The sequence below is a fragment of the Mus musculus genome, chromosome 13 (genome assembly GCF_000001635.26).
Source record: "Mus musculus strain C57BL/6J chromosome 13, GRCm38.p6 C57BL/6J".
Classification (NCBI taxonomy): Eukaryota; Metazoa; Chordata; class Mammalia; order Rodentia; family Muridae; genus Mus; species Mus musculus.
Window position 1 is genome coordinate 13478677 of NC_000079.6, and position 23435 is coordinate 13502111.

The following is a 23435-nucleotide window of genomic DNA, read 5'->3' on the forward strand; positions in this document are numbered from 1 at the left end:
TGAATGTTTGAAGCCCTGAGTTCCGTCCCTGGCACTACATAAGCAGGTCGGGTGTCATATGCCCGTAGTTCCAGCACTTGGGAAGGGGAGCCAGGAAGATTAGAAATTCATGATCATCCTCAGGTACACAGTGAGTTTAAGGCTAGCCTGGGCTACATGAGACCATGTCTTAAAAAAGGAAACAAAATGACATAAAAGAACTCCACAAAATAAGCCTGAATACAAAGATTTAAATATATTTTTGCAATTTTCCCCTAGAGTCTACCATCTATATTAATATTATATGTCGCCACTATTATATAATTCAAGATTTTATTATAATGTATTTATTTGTAGTCTTTACACTTATTTTCCTTCTGGCGTCTGTTTGGAGCTGAAAAGAGTGCAAGAGCTTCTATCTGCTACTTACTCAGCTTGGCTAGTTCCTAGCACTCGCTACCTGAATTATAGCGCGCGCGCGCGCGCACACACACACACACACACACACACACACACACACACAGACAGACACACAGACACACACACACACACACACACATGTACATACGTACACACGTACACTTATGCACATACACACTTCCTTCTCCCTAACTGTCCTCATAGGTCATTGCTTAAGTGCTTCAAGCACCTCTGTCCTAAGAAAAAGAACATTTTCTTACACAGTCCCATCAAAATTATTTAGAAAGTCAGGATTATCTTTAAAACTCTGTAGCCCAAACTTGTCTCCAACTGAAAGTCAACCTCCTGCCTCTGTCTCCCACATGCTGGGATTAGGTTTGAGCCAGCACATCTGGCTTCTGGTATTTAGCATAGGAACCTCAGTATGTAATCTTTGGCCTGTCATTTCCGCTTAAGTCAATTGTACTTCATTATCACATCCGATCATGAATGTTTACTGGTTACGTTAAGTGGCTTTGAAGGACTCTGTCCCTGTCCTCTCGGTGGTCTTCCTATTCTCAGAAGTATAAATTACACTAGTTCCCCACCCACATCCCCACTGAGTTGAAATGACCTTTTGCATGGTGAATGTTGGCCACATTTCCATCTGTTGTTTGTTTGTTTGTTTGTTTATGCTGCTAGGGCCTGAACTGACTCCCCAGGCAAACACTGCAATGCTGAGCTACATCCCAAGATCTTAGTCAAATTTCTGTCTCTTGCAGTATTGGGGATGGAGCCCTGGGCCTTGCATACATACTAGACAAATGCCCCACCACCGAGCTACACCCTCAGCCCCTCTTTTTTTTTTTTAAATAAAGTTTTAGTTTTTTATTTTTTAATTAGTATTGGATGAAAAGGAGAAGAAGGATAGGAAGGGACATGACTGCCCCTAGGTGTGGTGGAAGAGAAGTTTATTTTATAGAGGGAAAGCACAGTCTGAGGCAGAGATGTCTGACAGAATCCAGAGTGGATTCAGTGCCACGTGAGGAGAGGGAGGGGGGAGGGGAGATGGGGGAGAGGAAAACCAGGCGCAGCAACCAGGAGGCCCACAGCTACAAAGAGAGGAGGTAACATAAATGGTTGGATTATACAGGGAAGAGCAGCTGGGGAAGGACAGCCCAGCCCCTGGGCTGAAGAGTTCAGAAAAGGGGGGGGGGGGGTATGCCAGCTTGGAGGACCCAGTAACAGGACTGTAGAAACTAAGGGATGTAGGGAGAACCTGGCTAGTGTCTGCTTTGATATGCTAAATAGGTACCTGAGCCATTTGCCCCGGATTGAATTTTTTTTAACTTTTTTTTTTTTTTATAATTAGGTATTTTCTTCATTTACATGTCCAGTGTTATCCCAAAAGTCCCCCATACCCTCCCCCGCCCACTCCCCTACCCACCCACTTCCACTACTTGGTCCTGGTGTTCCCCTGTACTGAGGCAGATAAAGTTTGCACGACCAATGGGCCTCTCTTTCCACCGACGGCCAACTAGGCCATCTTCTGATACATAAGCAGCTAGAGTCAAGAGCTCCCGGGTACTGGTTAGTTCATAATGTTGTTCCACCTATAGGGTTGCAGATCCCTTTAGCTCCTTGGATACTTTCTCTAGCTCCTCCATTGGGGGTCCTGTGATCCATCCAATAGCTGACTGTGAGCATCCACTTCTGTGTTTGCTAGGCTCCGGCATAGCCTCACAAGAGACAGCTCTATCTGGGTCCTTTCAGCATCATCTTGCTGGTGTGTGCAATGGTGTCAGCGTTTGGAACGTAACACGTGTGTCACTAAGTTGCCTAGACTGAACTTGAACTCATCCTTGTAGCTCCAGCAGGCCTTGAACTTGCAGTCCTCCTGCCTCAGCTTCCCAAGTAGCTGGGATGCAGGCCTGCATCATCAAGCCTGACTTTCTGACCCTTTCCTGAGGCTCAATCCCTAGAAACAGATGCTGAGTCAAACAGAATGATGTTTAATAATGCCAGCCACTGTTAAAGCATCCTCCAGGCACGTGGTGCCATGGCCAGGGCTCTGCAACTCCCTTCTCAGGGCTGGGAGCCTGAGAAAGGAGGGAGAGACAGCGCTGAGGTCCCCAGACGGCCTCCAGCCAGATGGCCTGCTGGCAGTCAGCACATGGAGCTGGATGGGAGACAGCGGACACTGGCCTTTTATTTATCCTCTGTCTTTCATGGCTCTCATATGGAGCAGGCTGCAGTAGAACTCAGAGATAAAAAGGGCCTTTATACTTAACAGAGCGGGGTGGGGAGTGGAGGGCTTTGTTGCCTGGGCTAATACTGGTCCTTTTCTGGGCAAAGAAACTTTCTCCCCTCTCCTTGGCTAAGATTTGCTCTTGATAATATTTCTAATATTGGCTGCTACAGAACGTTCCATATTGTATCTTTTAATATCACACAGAGCTATGTAATCTAAGGTGGTTGGGAGCAACCACTATTTATTGATTCCTGAGTGAGAAATTCTATGGAAGCTAATCCAAATGCCGCTGATTGTATAGATTCCATGTAATTTACAAATGTGCCCTCATCAGATTCTCACCACAGTTCCTTCTGCAAGAGAAACAGAGGCAAAAGCAGCTTAGTACCAGGTTGGTGGTTCCAAGCTCAGCTGGTGCGTGGTGGGAGGAAGGAGGCCAGTGTGCCTCCTTCTGAGCCGCTGCTCTTTCTGTTGGACCTCACTTGTCTCTAGATGATGGGAATCAGCAAGTACTAACTAACGCCATCCCTGATGCTGCTACAGGAGAGGAGAAAGCAGTCCAGGCACAAACAAATGGTCCTGTTTAAGTTGCTCCAGCAGGCCTGTCATCTGATTTCATTGTAGGCAGGAACCGCTCACTACTAATGTCCTCAAGGCCTTTGATGAAGTTCCTCACATCTGTCTGTCTGTCTGTCTGTCTCCCACACCTCAGTGATCACTTCCTCCTCCACCCGGGAGTACACGGTGATGGAGCCTGATCAGGACGGCGCTGCACCCTCACACACCCATATTTACCAGTGGCGTCAGACCATCACCTTCCAGGAGTGTGCCCACGATGACGCCAGGCCAGCCCTGCCCAGCACCCAGCAGCTCTCTGTGGACAGCGTGTTTGTCCTGTACAACAAGGAGGAGAGGATCTTGCGCTATGCCCTCAGCAACTCCATCGGGCCTGTGAGGGGTAAGGAGGAGGGAGCTCATGCAGGCTGGACATGGCTGTGCGTTTGCGCATGCTCTGCGCCCTCTGCACTCATACCTGTCAATCTCTGCCTCTTGGATTTGGGGTTTTAGTCTCTTACTCTCTGTCTATAGAAGAAAAGGATGGTCAGACGTCCCGTGAAAGAAAAAAATGCATGGTCATCAGTGGCTCTTGGCAAACAGACCTGCTTTTGTTCATTCAACCAAAGGCCTATTCATGGGGGTGTCTGGGCTATTTATTCATGAGCTATCACAGCAGAATGCTATCCTGATGAGTTCCCTCACAGAGCCAACCAGCCAAAGGCTCTACTACTGCTGGCTCTAGTGAACATTTTTTTTTTAAATTCTATTTAAAATTTAAAACTAAAAACATTATTTTTTTAAAGGACCACATTGATAATTGTTCATAGTGTGGGATATGAGCTAACTAATTTCAACAGGCGTGTCTAGTGAGCAGTGATCACATGAGAGAAACGGGCATGTCCTTCCCGAAACGTGTCATTTCTCGGTGTGGAGAACATTTAAAATCTTCTCTGTTAGCTGTTTTGATGTGTAATTAATTGTTTTCATCTTTAGTAACCCCACCGTGCCACAAAACATGAGACCTAGCCATCCAGCAGCACCCTTGGCCTGTTAACCATCCTTTGGCCTTCTCCCTACCCCTCCACCCTTCCCTACCTCAGGTAGCCATTATTCATGCTCCTTCTGTCAAATCAACATTTTTAGCACCCACATGTAAGACCCGGCAACATTCGTCTTTCTGTGTCTGACTTATTTTCATGCAACACGATGATTTTCAGGCTCTTCCATGTAGTCAGAATCAAAGGTTGTCATTTCTTTTCATGGGCTAAATAGTATTCTACAGTGTATAGACATATTAGTTGCTTTTCTGTTTCTGTGATAAAATACCAGGATCAACTTATGAAAGAGAAAGATAATATTACCTTAGGGTTCTAGAGAGAAGCCATCTGTAATTGTGGGGGAGGGGTGGCAGCAAGCAGCTGGAACAGGAAGCGGAGAGGATGTCTTTAGCCACAAACATGAAGCAGAAAGGGTTACCTGGAAGTTGGGCCAGGATGTAAAGTCAAGGTTTTCACTGGTAACTTTCTTCCTCCAGCAAGCCACCTCCCAAAGACTCCACAACCTCCTTAAACCACGTTACCAACTGGTGACCAATTATTCAAATACATGGGCCTACGGGGAACATTTCCCTTCTAATATATATATGAAGGGTATAGCTTGGTGGTCCCATTGTAGTACAACACAGAGGGCCCTGGTCCCCATTACTCTGTTCTTTTACAGTAGTGGCTTACTCCCTGTGGCAGCAGGGCTTCTGGAAGGTTCTTGAACACTGTGTCTCCCTTCACAGATGGCTCCCCTGATGCCCTTCAGAATCCATGCTACATTGGCACCCATGGGTGTGACAGCAATGCTGCCTGTCGCCCTGGCCCTGGAACACAGTTCACCTGCGAATGCTCCATCGGCTTCCGAGGAGACGGGCAGACTTGCTATGGTACTGCTTTGGGGTCTGCTGTGTGAGGTGCTGGCATATCAGGCTGGGAGGAAGCCTCCAGGTTCTGTAAACCAGAAAGCTGGGTGTATGTAACAAGAATGAATGTGCTGAGTGTGTGACATGGAAACATACCATGACAGGCATACCTGAATTGTTTATGCTTTATGTATAACCACTTGCTATCTCCTCGGTAATGTCAGGGGGTTCTGTCCCTTTCATCATCAGCCCTAACCTATTTCTCAGCAATAGAGCAAAGTTTCTGGTTTGGTTTTATTTTTACTTTAAGATAGGGTCTCCTTGAGAATCCCAGGTTGGCCTCAAACTGAAGGTCTCCCAGCCTCTGCCTACCAGGTGGTGGGATTAGAGGTATACATAGCCTGGCTGTTTTCAACTGTTTCTAAATGTGCAGTTCAGTGCTATTCAACACACTCACACTGTTGTGAAGTTGTGACAGTCACCCTTTGCTTGGATCCCTCTTATCTTGTACAGTCAACTGTGTTCATTAGAGCACAGCGCCCAGTACACGGTGGTGCATCCCAGGGAGTGCTCCTGTTAAGAGACACAGATGCTCTCCGCTCCCTGTGACTTTGTATACTCGGCCACTGTCCCTGGAAATCCTGGGCCAGCTTTGTCCATGCATGTGCTTGCTTTTGTCTGTGGTCAGTCATTGTCCTAGAATATTAGCCTAGTGGAATGTGGAGCTGTCCTGAGTCAGGCTCCCTGCTGTTCTGAGTTGCCAGATGAGCCTCAGTGTTAATGCATCTGGACGTGAGGATTTTGACGGGAAATCACATTAAGCATCTGGATTTGCGTGTTGTTTTAACCCAGGGAGATTCCTGAGAGAGGAACTAGGGTGAACCTCTGTGGTTCAAGTCTGTGGGGGGAGATAGATGACCCGTGACATGCAAAGCGAGGCTGGTTTTAGCTAACTGTCTCTCAGTGAGCTTCCCATGTAATTGGGAAGAGACTGTTTTGGGGTTGGGGTGGATCTCAGAGCTTAGTGATTTGCCTGGGGTTCACATCACAATGTCACTCACATACCCTTCAAATTGTAATCCAGAGTAGCAGCATCAGCTAATATTTCAGGGAATATTTTTGAGTTTCTAGAAAGCATTCCACATGTCAATAATCTCCACAAAGGGTAAGGCATTTATAAAAGAAATAACTTGTAGAAAATGTACCAAGACTAGTCACTGTGGGGGAAAAAAAAATCAAAGGATTAACCTAGAACTGGTGAGATGGCTGCTGTCCGAGTCTCATAGCCCAAGTTCACATCCCAGCACCCATGTCCAAAGCTGGATGTGGGAGCATACACCTGTACTCCCAACACTCCTACAGCAAGATGGGAGGCAGAGAGAACCACTGGGTAGCTCAAGGGCAAGCTAAGCCAGAGTACACGGCACAGCAAAAACAACAGAGAGACCCTGTCTCAGCTGACTCCCTAAAGTTGTCCTGTGACTTCCACATGCATGCAGAGGCCTGTGTGCACGCGCACGCGCACACGCACACACTACATACCACACAACAATGACAACAACAACAATTAAAAAGTAATTCCAAACAGTGTGTGGGACAAATCTGTGATCCCAGCACCAAGGATTGTGAGTTTGAGGGCAGCCTGGGGTACATGAAGATACCTGGTTTAAAAAAAATTTTTTTTAATAATAAAAATAAATAATTCATGATTTTCCTATTTATATAAAAGGGGTTCCCCTCTTTTCAGAAAGGATGTTGACCAGATGTTGAAAAATCCTTTTCAAACAGATGTTATGGGGTACTATGAACAGATGGTTGCCATAGTTACCAGGCTACAATGTCCATCAACAAAGGGTTAAGGTCATGGACTCAGTTAAATCAGAAAGGATTTAAATCACACATGAGGAACAATTTACAAACTGTAAAGACCATGAGATCTTAGTGGGGACACTGGGAGGGTCTTGTCCCTAGAGAAACAGTGTTGTCCAGCCTGGCTTATCCTTACAGACCTGATTGTGTGGGAGCAGTCCTCCTGGACCCCACTCTGCCAAGGTCCTGCTGACCTGCTGTGGCCTCTGCTACTCTTGCATAACATGTCTTCCATGTCTGTAGATGTTCCCAGCAAGAAAGGGGCTTGGACAAGTTCCCTTCGTGACTTGGCCCTGGCTTTCAGATGGAAAGCTGATGTTCTCTTCTGCCGCTCTGTTTGGTCTGGGTCTTCAGACCGCAGCCCAGCACAGGGGTCCAGCCACCTGCTGTGAGAGCTCTGGGAGCAATACAGAGCACAGGCGATAGGTGTGACAGATTGTGCTCTATGCGTGGGAGCAGGGGCTGGCGGAGGGGGGCAGAACCCCCATCTTCAACCCTGGCTCCAGCCCATGCTGTTCTCTACCCATCCAAAGTCCACTGTCTAAGATCCTAAATCTTGAACTGTACACACACACACACACACACACACACACACACACTAAATAAGTAACTAAAAATTCTCAATTGGCCATAAGTTGTCCAGCTTTTCTTTATAATCATAACTGCAGAAAGGTAGTTTATTTTAAAGATTTGCTTACTTTTACTCTGGGAACCAAACCTGGATCCTTGCAAGAGCAGACTTCTGCTTCTTCCAATGTGTTTTTGTCATACCTTGGTAACTCATTCAGCAGGAAACACACACACATCACTTAGAAAAAGCAAACTGAGGGTTGGATCCTAAGTTATGTAAAGGGCAAAAACCAATATCTATTCTATATTACTTTAGGTATGTAGAAAAGTGTGTCTTCAAATGGATCTCTTCTCTGAGGAGAATGTTTTCTATTTGTCTATGTTCCATGAGGTTTAAAAACTCTGCCTTTTTATCGACAACTTACTGCAGATATTGATGAGTGTTCAGAGCAGCCTTCCCGCTGTGGGAACCATGCGGTCTGCAACAACCTCCCAGGAACCTTCCGCTGCGAGTGTGTAGAGGGCTACCACTTCTCAGACAGGGGAACATGTGTGGGTAAGTGCTGCAAGAAAATCTCCTGGGGAAGCTAGCTCTATGGGAAAGGCCCCGTTACAGGTTTTGATCCTGGTGGGGAAGCAGATACCAGTTCCTGCGGACAGAGAGGGGCTGGTTACAAGGGGCATGAGAAGACCTCCTTAGACAGTCGTGGCTGCCAGGATCAAAGAGTGTCCTTATAAAATATACACTACCACATGCTGGCGATACATCATCCCACCTGCTGTCAGCTTTCTGTGGTGCTTGCTTCTTATACATTTGCTCGGCCCATTTTCAGCATACATTTAATGGCAATTGAAGCTGTTAGGCTTCATTCTCTGTGTCATTAGCAGCCATGGAATTCATGGCCGAGCACCTTTATGTTCTTAGCTGTCTTAGATTGAATTCTACCTGAGTTACATCAGAAGGGATATCCCACTTGGTAGCATTCCGTTTATAGTCTTAATTTAATAAACCACAAGCCAAAACATAGCTTTTAAGGCTTCCTAGGCTACATTGATTTTATTAATTCATTAGGCCAATTATGTTCTTGATTGATGTTGATAAGGAAGATACTGGGCCAGTCAAGAAGAACAAAGTTTTTGAAATGCCCCCCCCCTCCACTTAACATTGGCGTATTATTTCCATGACATTTTTTTAATGTTTTTTGTTTTGTTTTGTTTTGTTTTTTGAGACAGGGTTTCTCTGTGTAGCCCAGGCTGTCCTGGAACTCACTTTGTAGACCAGGCTGGCCTCGAACTCAGAAATCCGCCTGCCTCTGCTTCCCAAGTGCTGGGATTAAAGGCGTGCGCCACCACCGCCTGGCTCATTTTTTTTTTTTTTGAAACAGGGTCTCATGATATGATCATAGGTCAGCCTCAAACTCACTGTGTAGTCAAGAGTGACCTTGAAGTTATCTCCCCACTCTACCCTCTAGGACACCGGAATGACGGGCATGTATCACCATGCCCAGTTTATTCAGTACTGGGGATGGAACCTATAGCCTCATACACTCTCAGCAAGCACTCCCCCTACCCTTTATGCCCAGTCCAAGTTCCAAGAACTGAAGCTCAAAGATTCTTGGAGATTCCCAGATCTACAGGCTAACATGATGAACAGGGCATGCATGTCTGCATGAGTCAAAACAGAAACCAACTGTGCCAGTCATTGTCCTGTCCCTGTGTGCTCCCTGACTGTTTACTGTGTAGTACACATGGGTTCTCTTTGCTCTGTCACAGAGCTTGGATGAGGAGCTAAGGTCTGGATGAGGTGGTGTCTGTAGGGCGGGAGGGAACAGGCAGTTCTCATGATTTGAGTGGGAACCAAACATCTGTGCACCCAGGAGGCCAGCCCTGCATTGCACAGAGCTGAGATTTTAGCTTGCTGTGTTGAAACTATTTTTTTTTTTCTGTCTTAGCAGAGAACATCAGTTTTCTTGGCCTGACTTTTCTTTCCCTGTGAGGTTTGCTCTGAGGGAGGTTCTAAAGTTTGCTTTTAAGGCAACAACACTCATTGGCTCAATATGGGTGGTGGAAGAGTTAGACCTCACTGAGATCTAACCTGTGATCTATATGAAGGAGGCAGGTTGGCCTGAGCCTGCCCATTTCCTAAGGCCACACTCACTGGAGAGCAGGGGTGGGGTGGGGGTGAGCCACTGGGGCTGTGTCAATGTCTTCTCCCAGACATCAGTTCTCAGCAAGAAAAACAACCTCCCAGGCCTTAGCACTCCATCTTCAAAACGAGGCGATTGGACATGATCATTTTTTAAAGCATGTGGAGCCCTTGGAGGTGCCTCAAGGAGCTGCCTAGGAGAGCACAGATGAGTCACAAGCCAATCCTTGTCCTCGTCCCTGTCCAGCCTTCCGTTTGTCTATAGATCAAATTCTGCATAATCTGTTTGAATAAAGGATTCCACTGCTCAAAAACAAACCAGGCCTGCAACCCTCTGTCATTTCAGCTACTTGGGAGGCTAAGGTGGGGTTGGTGATCACAGTTCAAGGTTTCCTTGGCCTACAGAGTAAATTCATCCTGGGCTAGAGATGCAGCTCATTGGTAGAACACTTCAAGAGCATGAAACCAGGTTCAATGGTAGGAGAGGTGACTGCATGGAATGGTATGGTCTGGACCCAGGCAGAATCCAGACATTGTCCCCTTCTCAAAGTACCACTGAGCCAAATCACTGATGTGTAGAGAGCTTGGAAGGATAGCTGCCTGCTCTGAGACTTTCTTCTAAAGGCACACATTCATTTCTTTGTTCTTAAGCTGCCGAGGACCAACGTCCCATCAACTACTGTGAAACTGGTCTCCACAACTGTGATATCCCCCAGCGAGCCCAGTGCATCTATATGGGTGGTTCCTCCTACACCTGCTCCTGTCTGCCTGGCTTCTCTGGGGATGGCAGAGCCTGCCGAGGTATGTGGTAGTTCCAGATTTCCTTGTATACCCTGAAACGGGGGTCTGGGTAGTACTTACTGCATGCTAATTGTCAACACACCCTGTATATAAGGAACATGTGCTCCTTTTGTGCCATTGGACAAGAGGGTGGCCTTTTCTATCTTGCCAGCAACTGGAACTATGCATTTTCTTGGATGGTTGTCCTCATGTGGGACCTGTTTAGCTCTCCCTGACTCCAAGGCAGCAGTTAGATAGCTGCTCTTTCCTGGGAACGGAGGCTGTCTTGTTTTTAAAAACACAAACAGTCCTTGCTTGTGAAGAGCTTAACATCCATCTTTGTATGTAAAGGGTTTGCTCTTACCTGTGTAAGAAGCGAAATTCCCAGTTTGAAGACAGAGCAGAAATGACATCATAGAAGTTTTCCAGGCTTGAGATCAGCCTATAGTTAGCTGCCAGGGGACTTGTAATAGTAATTAACAGCATAACTTAGGGCTCTTGGTTTGCAAAATTATACAACATTTATACTGAACCCATTGCATTTAGTTCAGCAAAGACTTCAGAGATTCTGTCTCTCTATTGTTGACTGTATAACTTTTCTCTGTAAACACTCAAGAGTTCTAGGCACTCCTTATTACAATAAAGAAAGAACATCTGACAGTGCAAATTTTCCCTTTTCTAAGTTCGATGTTTCCTGAAAACATTATTGTCACGTGAAACACATTTGTAAATGTACTAGATAGAAGTTAGGGTATGAGTGTCTCAAAAATTAACATTTAGTGAGTTTAAAGTCCCTGGTCTCTAATTAGAAGCAGATTTACATAGATTTGAGTGTGTGGATTAAATTATTGTATCAAGCACAAATTCTGGAAGCAATCACATGGTCTCTGGGCCTGTGGCTGTTTTGCAGACGTGGATGAATGCCAGCACAGCCGATGTCACCCCGATGCCTTCTGCTACAACACACCAGGCTCTTTCACATGTCAGTGCAAGCCTGGCTATCAGGGGGATGGCTTCCGATGCATGCCCGGAGGTAAGATGGGGGTGTTAAGAGTTGATGGCCTATTGATGTGTTCATAAGCTTTGATGACCTGGGGAGGAGGGGCTCTGAGGAAGTGGTCCATGGAAAGTTTTCAGAGTTCTGTACAATGGAGATTAGACCACAGGCCTTAGTGCAGAAGTGCATAGTACACAGCTTTCGGGGATACTTCAAAGGACCCAAAGCCATGCTGGAATTTTAGATTGTATTGGTTCCTAGGTACCGGAGTCAGCAGCACAGGATCAAAACGGGCACTGAGCTTTATTTACCAGAGGACTGTAGAGAAACAGAGCCAAGAGAATATATGTGTATATATGTGTACACACACACACCCATCCACACACACACACACACACACACACTTATAAGAAATTGAATCTTGGGGCTGGAGAGATGGCTCAGCAATTAAGAGTACCGACTGCTCTTCCAGAGGTCCTGAGTTCAATTCCCAGCAACCACATGGTGGCTCACAACCATCTGTAATGGTTAACCTCTTCTGGTGTATCTAAAGAGAGCAATGGTGTACTCACATACATAAAATAAATAAATCTTTAAAAAAAAGAAATTGAATCTTATCATTTTGAAGACTGTCAAACCCTAGCATCTGTTTTCAGGAAGCAGGGAACCCAAGAAAGCCAATACCATTTAGTTCAGGTGTGAAGGCCATAGAACCAAGAAAGCGTATGTTCGAATTCCAGTCCAGAAGCTAGTAGCCTTGTGACCTAGAAAAGGCTTATGTTTGGTTTGATCAAAAACATAGGAAACAAATGATTTCTGGTTTGGAGGCTATCAGACAGAAACAATCTTTCTCTTTCTCTTTCTCTTTCTCTTTCTCTTTCTCTTTCTCTTTCTCTTTCTCTGTCTCTGTCTCTGTCTCTGTCTCTGTCTCTGTCTCTGTCTCCCTGTCTCCCTGTCTCTCTGTTTGTCTGTCTCTCTATCCCCTCCCCCCTCATAGGTCTTACTATGTAGCCCTAGTTGTCCTGGAGCTCCATATGTAAACTAGACTGGCCTTGAACTCACAGAGATCCTCCTAACTCTCAGAATGCTGGGATCAAAGTCGTGTGCTACCATGTCTGGGCAAGAGTTCTCTTTATTCAGAAGAGGAGCAAGTTTGTCTGTGTTCTGTTTATGTCTTTACATGACTGGATGAGGCCAGAAAGAACAATGTACATAGAATGTCAACCTTAATAATGCCATCCAGAAACAGGATGATGTGACCAAATGTCTGGTCTAGCCACATGGACATAAGATCAACAGAAGCCTGGGAGTGTTGGGGAATGGAATGTATGATGGGGAGATGGGATGAAGGGCCCAAGATGGGGGGAGGTTTAACTAAAGTATGGAATGTTTTACATCACCTGTTACTGACCTGAATATGCAGCCTTGGGAATTGCTGCTTACCTGAGACTTGAGTGGCCCCTCCTTGGCATGTAGGCATCCCAGAAGCCTCAAGCCAGGTTAGGTTTGAGACTAGGAACTGGTCAGACTCTCAGGAAACACTGTTGAACAAATGCTCATAGATGGCTGCCAGCTATACAGAACCTACTAGGCATACCCAGTGTCTGTGTTTGTCAGTTTTCAGCTGAGGGAACAAAATACCCAAGACATCAACTTGAAGAAGGGAAGTTTTGTTTTGGGTCACGGTGTCAGATCATTGTCGAGGTTGTTGCTTTGGGCTGGGGTGAGGCAGAACCTCATGGTGGGGAGCACGGAGCAAAGCTGAGGACCTCACTGGCAGCTAAGAAGCAAGAAGAGAGTGGGAGTGTGGTGAGGTGGCTCAGCAGGCAGAGTGCTTGCTGCCTCGAGTCTGGCAACCTGAGCTTGATCCCCTGAAGACATGGTGGGAGGAAAGACTCTCACAAGTTGTTCTTTGTGCTCTCTCACATGGGCTTGCATGTGTGCATGAACACACACACACACACACACACACACACACACACTGCTTTAAAAAAAATCACTGCTAAAGGAGAAGAGGGCCACCTTCTGTTTCTGAAATTACAGGTTGTGGCTATAGCTCTGCCCACAGATTTTGATGGGAGGGACACATAAAGAAGCAGTCCTGGCCACTAGAGCTGAGTGAGGTGTTCCAGCTGCTGTTAAAACAGCCAGCATTCAGCATTTCTGTGGGCTGCTTTCACATCTCCAGTTCAAAGAGAAACAGATGTCTAAGTTTTTGTTTCGATTTTTTAGAAAGTCTGACTCCTTGCCCTATCTTTAAGGCTCTGTTTACTAAACAGAAACAGATCTAGACTTGTAGTCTGGGATGTGGCGATGGGACACAGATAATGTCAATAAGGGCCATCTGCTAAGATGGCTTATTTATTTAATGTTGTTCTCAGAAGAAAGCCAACATCCAGTTATATACCCAAGGGGGCATGCCCTAGAAATAAATGTACAAGAATGTTTATGTATCATTTATAATAAAAAAAAACAATCTAAATATCTAATGTCTTAGTCAGGGTTTCTATTCCTGCACAAACATCATGACCAAGAAGCAGTTGGGGAGGAAAGGGTTTATTCAGCTTACACTTCCACATTGCTGTTTATCATCAAGGAAGTTAGGACTGGAACTCAAGCAGGTCAGGAAGCAGGAGCTGATGCAGAGGCCATGGAGGGATGTTCTTTACTGGCTTGCTTCCCCTGGCTTGTTCAGCTTGCTCTCTTATAGAACCCAAGACTACCAGCCCAGAGCACTAATTGAGAAAATGCCTTACAGCTGGATCTTGTGGAGGCATCTCCCCAACTGAAGCTCCTTTCTCTATGATAACTCCAGCCTGTGTCAAGTTGACACCTCAAACCAGCCAGTACATCTAGCAACAAGAAGAATGGAAAGATGAATTTTAGTTTAAATTGTACTATGAAGTAACAGGCAACAGCCAAAACAAATGGACTGTAGCAATAGATAAACCTCAAAAGATAATGTTGAAATACATTACAAAAGGTTTTACACACACACACACACACACACACACATTGAATAAGTGTGTTTTGTTTATCTGTTTGGTTTTGTTGTAGAAAGGGGATATAGCCTAGTGGTAGAGTGTTTGCCTAGCATATGTGAGGTCCCAGCTTCAATCCCCAACACAGATGAAGAAGAGGGGAAAGAGGAAGAGGACTCATTGCAGGGGAGGGAACTTTAGGAGGTAAGGCTGGAGATCATAGGTTATTGGAGGGAGCGCTGGAACGCCAGCTCCTTCTTATTCTTGCTTTTTTTTTTTTAATTAGGTATTTTCCTCATTTACATTTTCAATGCTATCCAAAAAGTCCCCCATACCCACCCCCCAATCCCCTACCCACCCACTCCCCCTTTTTGGCCCTGGCGTTCCCCTGTACTGGGGCATATAAAGTTTGCAAGTCCAATGGACCTCTCATCTTGCTTTTTGGTCACCATGACGTGACTCATCTTCCTCTACCATGAATTCCCCTCCATGAAGCTATGCATCACCACAGACGCAAAGACAAACAGTAAGCCTCTCCTTTGTTTCCATAACAACCACTTCTCCACCCCCCTGAACTCCCTGAGAAATGATTCTCATCTTCCCTCCCACCTACATGCTCTGAGGCCTTTCATGGTTCTCGGCTCATGGCAGTTTCCAGTGAGTGTTTATAACACACTTAAAGCAGATAAGCAGTCTGAGGATCCCCCAGGGCTTTGGTCTGGGAAGAAGTTATGTCATTTCCCACAGTGGCAGCAGCAGCACAGAGAACAGAAGCCATTGCCTTTCCTGGTGTTTAATGCCTTTTTCTGTTCCCTCTCATTATCTGCCTTTTCCTTGTTGCCTATTCATTGCCTCTTCCTGAGCTTCCCTCCCATCCAGCATCCTTGGGCTCACATTGGGCAGAAGTTTGACACATTCACGAGTAGACACCTAAGGTTTTTATTGTAATTGGTGTTCTTCGGAAATAGCTAGGGACTTCAGGTTTAGGACCATGTTGGAGACATTGTATTCTGTCCTTTTAAATTCTCATTCTGGGAACCATAGCCATGCAGGGCAGATGCGTCTGTTCAGCAGCTAGTGATGTCCCAAAGCCAAGAAAGAATGGGCACCATTCATGGCATCCACCTTACTCTATTCACAGATCTGTGTCATGGGTTGTGATAGAGTCTGTGTAGTCAATGGGAGCAGCTGGGCCCTACCAGGAGCTCACACTGTATAGGAAGCAAGTGAATGGGTGGCACCCCTGCACATAATTTCCCTCCGAGTAGTAGACACAGGCTTCCCATTGCTCTGACAGAGAGACTTGGCTCTTCTTCTTCTTCTTCTTCTTCTTCTTCTTCTTCTTCTTCTTCTTCTTCTTCTTCTTCTTCTTCTTCTTCTTCTTCTTCTCCTCCTCCTCCTCCTCCTCCTCCTCCTCCTCCTCCTCCTCCTTCTTCTTCTTCTTCCTCCTCTTCCTCTTCCTCTTCCTCTTCCTCTTCCTCTTCCTCTTCCTCTTCTTCTTCTTCTTCTTCTTCTTCTTCTTCCTCTTCCTCTTCCTCTTCCTCTTCTTCTTCTTCGTATCTGTGTGTTTTGAGACAGGGTTTCTCTGTATAGCCCTGGCTGTCCTGGAACCCACTTTATAGACCAGGATGGCCTCGAACTCAGAAATCTGCCTGCCTCTGCCTCCCAAGTGCTGGGATTAAAGGCGTACGCCTCCACCGCCCGACTGACTTGGCACTTCTTAGCTATGCCCTCTCTCCTACTCCAGGGCTGCACTGGCCATTCATTCGACAGCATCACAAATGTGACCAAGAGAACAAATAGCATGCAAATCCAGGAACCATAAATGGACTGCCTCTCCTTTTTCCTCATTTCCTCTCATTCTCTTTCTTGCCATCTCAAGAAAAGCCACCCCAGACTTCCTGTTTGCTTTCAGATGTATCAAGGGACCATTCGTTCCTTCTCACAGCTGAGCCAGACAGAAGAAATAGTTTGTCTGATAATCATTTTACCAACCAGAAATAAACTCAGAAAAAGTGACCTCTTGACTCTATTGTCCCCACCCTATCTACCAGACCCTTGATGCAAAATTCCCTAGGGTGTTAATCCTCGTACCCTTGGCTACTCCTGCTACCTGTTTGCCAGACTACGGATTCATTTGTGGAAATCTGTGAGAACACATCATGTTTTATAAACACTCTGTTCTTCAAGTTCTATTTCCTGACTTAGAGTTGAGGTTTTTCTTTCCTTATACGTTCAAGATAATCCTAAAAGTTTTACAGTCTATTCCAGACGATTTGAACTTTTGAATGTCTAACAGGATATCAACACAAAAGCCTGTCTGCTACATAAAATGAAATCGCCCTCGCTCTCTTAAATGCCCTGCTTGGAGGCTGGGGCCATAGCTCAGTTGGTAAAATGTAAAAAGAAGAGGAGTTTAGTCTCTAGAACTTGCATTTAGAAACTGGACACATTTGTGCTCAAAACTGTAGAGCTGAGGAAGCAGAGACAGGCGGATCCTAGGCAGAAAGCCTCATGCCAAGGAGTCTGCCACAAAAATAACCGAGGAACACCGAAGACTGACATCTGGCCTCTTCATACATGTACACAACTGTATTCACACACACATGCACAATCCCATGCAGACATACACTCAGAAGTTTCTGCTTAGTTGGAGACACCTAGAACATCAACCCACTGTAGCTGGAAAAGTGGTTAAGGACAGAAATACTGAAAAGAAATACTGAGGACTTCTGGGGACTTTCAGACCACTTCACTGGGTGTGTTAAGAAAGTAAGAATATGATTGTGCTTTTTCATTGATGTGATAATATGCTCAAGAAAACCAACTTAAGAAAGGGTTTATCTCGGCTCATAGCTTGAGGGGATGCAGGCCATCATAATGGGAAGGCACAGCAATAGGAGTAGAAAGCAGCTGGCCACTCTTGGTCTGCAGTCAAGAAGCAGAGGGGTGACCTCACATACCCAGCTCTCTAGGAGCCTACCTCATGGTGCCACTTACATTCAGGGTAGGCTTAACCTCCTCAGCTAATTCTTTCTGGAAGCACCCTCCCTGGCATGGGTCTCCTAGTGATTCCAAATCCAGTCACACTGACAATGAAGATTCACAGCCATCGTGGTATTATTGTGCTCACTGTGTGGGATCCAGCCTGACTGATGGGAAGGTGGATGCAGAAACTCAAGGCCAAAAGGAACAGAGGGGCTGGATCAGGAATCCACAGGCTTCAGTTGTAATTTGCAACGAGTCACTTCCAGTGCTGTGACTCTGAAGGAATTCCTTAATCTCTTTGAGTTTTAGGTTCTTCCATTGGTGTTAAAACTAAATTCCTATCCTAATGGGCATTAGATGGAAACTGGAGCAATGACTAGAGTTAAGAGTACTTCCTGCTCTTACAGAGGACGTGAATTCTGTTTCCAGCACCCACCTGTCAATCATGGCTCATGACCACCTGTAACTCCAGATCCAGGGGATAGAATACCCTCTTTTTACCTCAGGGGGCACACATACTATGCTCTCACATAGACATTACATATATACATATAAATGGGCATTAGGAGACATATATGTAGACATGGAAATAGCTGGTATGGAACTTCTAAAACCCTGAACAAATCTAAGGTTGAGAAAGTAAGTAAGTTTTATATCCAATAGAATACAAAAATCAACATTTTGATTCTAATCAGATGGCTAGATGGCTCGTTCTTATTTTTGCTTGGATCTTCCTACATCAAGTATTTTACTTTTTTTTTTTTTAACACTATCCTCAGAGATAAAAGAAAAGTGCACTCAGCCCTTTTCTTACTAGGCTCAACAAACACGTTTTTGCCATATTAGCAGTTTCTGATCAAGGGGGCAATTGTGTTAGGCCAGCCAGCATGAGAACTGGCCATTCAGATGAGACACCAAGTACCTTAGCTGTATTTCCCTTGAAGTCATTGTGTCTGCCTTGTGTAGGCCAGAGCACAAATGAACATCTTCAGGCTCCATCCACATGTGTTGTCTTGTAGTTCCCAGCTATAAAAGAATACCAAAGGCTGGTGATAATAAAGACCTGAAATCGAGTTGCCTTGGGATTCTGGAAGCTGAGAGGTACACGGTTAAATGGTGAGGGCCTTCTTGCCACATCAAAACATGGAGAGAGGCTCAGATGGTTGACTTAAGGAGCAATGCCCTAGAGCCAAGATTGGTAACTATTATCCCCACAGGCCAACATGCCCTCACCCCCAACTAGCCAGGTTTCTCTGTGTAGACCTAGCTGTCCAGGAACTAACTCTCTTTGTAGACTAGACTAGTCCAGAACTCACAGAGATCTGCCTACCTCTGTCTCTACCGTGCTGAGTTTAAAGGCAAGAGCACCACACCGGGCTTGTAAATAAAGTTTTATTGTCCATTAATTTGCACATCAAGCATGCCTTCTCCCACTCTGACATCATGGAATTAGGTAGTTGTACCAGTCAGTGTTGGTACATAAAGCCAGAAAGTTGGCCAAGCTCTAAGAGCTGTTTAATCACGATCCCCCAGCCACCCTAACAGACCTGAGTGCACTCCTGTGCTCTCTTGTGTTCTCCTGCCCACTGGAGAGAGACTCTTCTGTGTGTCTCCTTGCTCCATGTCTCTGGCTGTGGTTCCCTGATGGCAGGCCTGAAGATCGTTGTGTGTCTACCCAACCTAGGTGCATTTCCTCAGTAAAGGCAGAGAAGAGCCAGTCTCCATCCTGTGAGAGCCCCACGTCCGCCCAGGAGCCAGAGAACAGCTCCTTCAGTCATGGGACCCTAGAGTCTCTGGTCTTAGATACCTTGGGTACCACCTGGAAGGTTTGAGAGCTCACCTAAAACACTAAACCCAGCATGGGGATGGTGGTTGAGAAGTCCTTCCTGCAGGAAATTAGTGCCTCAACACAGTTTCTGAGGATTGATCAGGCAATGGAAAGGGGGTTCAGCTGGGAAGTTAAGGGGGGCTTCACACAAAGACCAACTCATGGAAGGAAGAAGCTCTAACACTTGGATAAATGTAGCTCTCAGCAATAGTAGCATGGAGAATGGATGCCTCTCAATGTCTCTCTGAGATTTATGCTTCAGGGGTGACCACTCTAATGGCCCCCCATGGTGGCTTGACTTCAGAGAATGTCAAACCCAGCTGTAGCTCTGCACGTTTAGGAGTTGTTTATTCTATGTCAAGTTTTATTTTGCTTGAGACAGATTGTTCTTGAACTTCTAATCCTCTTGCATTAGCATTCTCCCAAGTGCTGAGATCTCAGGTTTACTCCATCACCCAACTTCCTAAGCTTCTTGTACAGCGGTATTTCCCAGCTTTGGAATCTGAGCTGTAGAGTTTAGACACCAGGCTTCATGGCAGACATGGGCCTTTACTAGGGGGAAACATGCAGAAACTGGTGAGTGTCTCATGATCTTTGGTCTCCAAACTCTTTGGCTTGGACTCAATGTAGATCATATGGAGCTTGAGAGGGTAAAAGAAGAGCTTAAGATTAACTTAACATACCTTAGAACAGAGTCCAGGGCCATCCATCAGTGGAAACATGGTTGAAAACTATGGGGCTTTTCTGTAAGGTGCAGTATTGTCCAGTTGTTGAAAGAAAGGGAGGATTGAGGGGCCTGAGTGCACTCCTGTGCTCTTTTGTGTTCTCCACAGTGGGGATGGGCCTGGGTGATCTGCTAAGAGAAGGAAGTCAGAGGCCGGGCCACGTGTCCTATGATCTCACTGGTATGAAATATACAGAATGGGGACATCCACAGAAAAGATGGAGATTGGGAGCTTTTAGGGTGGGGAGGAAGAAGAGAAGAAGACATGGATGGAAGCATCTTCTCTCGAGGCATGAGGTTTCCTTTTTAGGATGATGAAATGGTTCAGATAAAACCAGCCATAGCTGGTCATCACTGTGAATGTGCCAAATGCCACACAATTGCTCACTTAACATAGTTCCTTTTATTTTAAGTCTGTTTTGCCTTATTTTTTTTTTAATTTCAAAAGAACTGTGTAGGAAAGAAAATCTACATGTATAAATGATATTTTGATTTTTTTTCAAAGGCAGGATATTACTACATAGACAAGGCTGGTCTTGAAATCAGAGAAATCCATGTGTTTCTGCCTCTCCATATTAGGATTTAAGGCATGTGCCATCATGCATGGCATGGTGTAGCTTTTAAAAATCATAAGTCTTTTTTTTTTTTTTGAGAGAAGGTCAAGCTAGTCATGAACTCATGGCTGAAGATGACCTTGAACTTCTGAGCCAAGGATTCATTGTATGGTATGCAAGCATTCTTATCAACTAAGCTACATCCCTGGTTCTCATAAATGGTGTTTTAAGTTTCAAAAGAAAAATGAATAAAAAGCCAGTGATGGCAGGTTACCTTTGTGGTCCAAGTTTGACAAGTAGCATTTGGGAACACCATGTTTGGCACAAATGACACTCTGCTTGTCTCTGACAGAGGTGAGCAAAACCCGGTGTCAACTGGAACGAGAGCACATCCTTGGAGCAGCCGGCGGGGCAGATGCACAGCGGCCCACCCTGCAGGGGATGTTTGTACCTCAGTGTGATGAATATGGACACTATGTACCCACCCAGTGTCACCACAGCACTGGCTACTGCTGGTGTGTGGACCGAGATGGTCGGGAGCTGGAGGGTAGCCGTACCCCACCTGGGATGAGGCCCCCGTGTAAGTAGACAGCTGTTACATAGACAAGTGGATGTGCTGCCTGGTCTCTGTTCACATGCTCCCAACTCTCCCTCTGCCACCTTTTGCCCAGGTGGTCATGTTTCTGCTTATGAGGTCTGAGGATGCCCCATCCCATAGCAATGGGCAGGTGCCCTCCCTGATAGCTTTCTCCATTCAGTGTTAAAGATAATGTCACTCCCTGAAGACAGAGGTATTGGTGCTATTGCTCCAAGTGTTGCTTTGGCTCTCATGCCAGCCCAACATCCAGCCAGAACATAAATAACCAAGTCATTGTGTAAGATGGAGCAAAGCTCCTGCTTTACCCCACTGGACCTTTGTACTAAACTTATGTTCTGCCCTGTCTTCTTTGTAAATGCCCCTTGACTGGCTGAAGGCATTCTGTCTCTGGAAGTTTCAGACAGAAAATGGATATTGTGTGGTTGGCTATGCTGTTTGAATATAATAAATGTGACAATGGATATGGGTGATATGTAGATGGGTGCATGAGCACATATACACATATCTTCATATGCACATGTATGTGTACCTGTGTGCTCACACATGGGTGCATGGATGTGTCTGCATGCTTGAGCATTAGATTGCACCTGTGCATTTATGATATTCACAACCCTCATTCATTAATATCTCTTGCCCTCTAGGTCTGAGTACAGTGGCTCCTCCTATTCACCAGGGACCAGTAGTACCTACAGCTGTCATCCCCCTGCCTCCAGGGACACACTTACTCTTTGCTCAGACTGGAAAGATTGAACGCCTGCCCCTGGAGAGAAACACCATGAAGAAGACAGAAGCCAAGGCCTTTCTCCATATCCCTGTGAGTATCAGCTGAATAGCTCTGGTGACAGTCCCAGTAATAGGGGCCTGGCTACCAAGATAGTTAATGGCTATATATAATATAATAGTATAATAGAATACCAAGATAATTAATGTAATATAATACAATATAATTTAATATTAGTGTGGTTAATATCTATGTATAATATAATATAAAATATAATGTAGCATAATACCAAGATAGTATAATAAAAGACAATATAATATCAAGATAGTTAATAACTAAGTATACTAGAGTATATAATGTATGATATCAATATAGTATGACACAACAACTATAATACCAACATAGTTAATAGCTATGTATAATATAATATTATACCAAGCTAGTAGTTATATTTGTAATCTAATATAATACAGTATCCATTTGTAAATATAATGTCATTCTTTCTTGATTATAGTAGATCTCAAAGTCAGGGAGATTTGAGTTCCTTTCTTAGACTGTTTGGACTATTTTAGATATTTATTTTATTTTATATTTTCTAGGCAGTCTCATTCTATAGATCAGGCAAGTCTTGAACATGTTATTGCAGTCAAAGCCAGCTTTGAAATCTTGGCTTCTACCTTCTGGGTTCTGAGATTACAGACATGAGCAGCCACACTGCTGCTGTTGTTGTTGTTCACATGTTCATGTAATATTTAAAATAAACTTCTTGTTCCATTAGAAAAACAGCAACAATAACAACAACAAAAACCCAGCCAGCCACGAGTTGTAGTTCACACCTTTAATCTCTGCACTCAGGAGGCAAATCTCTGTGAGTTCAGGCCAGCTTGGTCTCCATAGCGAGTTCCAGGCCAGGCAATGTTACGTGTAAAATCCAACAACAATTAAAAAAAAAAAAAAGCAGACCCAAACAAGTTGGTAACTTTAACAAAGGAGACACTGGGTCACTGAAACCATCACTAAGAGGAACTGATGTCTTAGCAGTATTAAACTGTAGAATCCATTCATGTGATCTTGCTCTTTCTAATTACCCAGGTCATCTTTAATTTCACCTGTTAATGCTTTGCAGTACTCACCGTCGGTTCTTGTGCATTTGTGGGCTGGAAAGAAAGGTCAAAGGTGAAAGGCACTTGCTGCTTTTTAGGGACAATTCACTTGGTTCCCAACACCCAAGTACTGTCAGTTCATGGGCTCCGGTGACTCCAGCTCCAGGGGACCCAACACTCTCTTCTGTCCTCCAAGGGCACAAATACAGACACATAAGCATACACATATAGACAGAAGTAAAAAAGATGAAAAAATGAAAATCAAGCTGGAGAGAAATATGTATGCACACATACATACATGTGTGCAAGTGCAAACACATGTTTTTAGACAAGAGTTTTTTTTTCTGAACTATATAGTTTCTACAATTCAATAATTAAAAATGTGAATGGACAAAACATTTATTTCATTTAAAATACTATCTGAGATGTATACGCAAGCACTGGGAAAGATCAAGGTAACACTAGTTAGTGATTTTTTTGAAC

The 23435-nt window shown here is 44.9% G+C and overlaps 1 protein-coding gene across 1 annotated transcript in view; it reads left to right on the forward strand.

Annotated features, from left to right (window-relative positions):
- Nucleotides 1-23435, forward strand: part of Nid1 (nidogen 1) — a 74674-nt gene that overhangs the window by 41075 nt on the left and 10164 nt on the right. Inside the window, exons 8-14 of the mRNA NM_010917.2 lie at nucleotides 3342-3587; nucleotides 4974-5117; nucleotides 7963-8088; nucleotides 10330-10479; nucleotides 11369-11491; nucleotides 20883-21110; nucleotides 21770-21942. Of these exons, the coding sequence (NP_035047.2) occupies nucleotides 3342-3587; nucleotides 4974-5117; nucleotides 7963-8088; nucleotides 10330-10479; nucleotides 11369-11491; nucleotides 20883-21110; nucleotides 21770-21942 (1190 nt within the window). The remainder of the gene's footprint in view (nucleotides 1-3341; nucleotides 3588-4973; nucleotides 5118-7962; nucleotides 8089-10329; nucleotides 10480-11368; nucleotides 11492-20882; nucleotides 21111-21769; nucleotides 21943-23435) is intronic.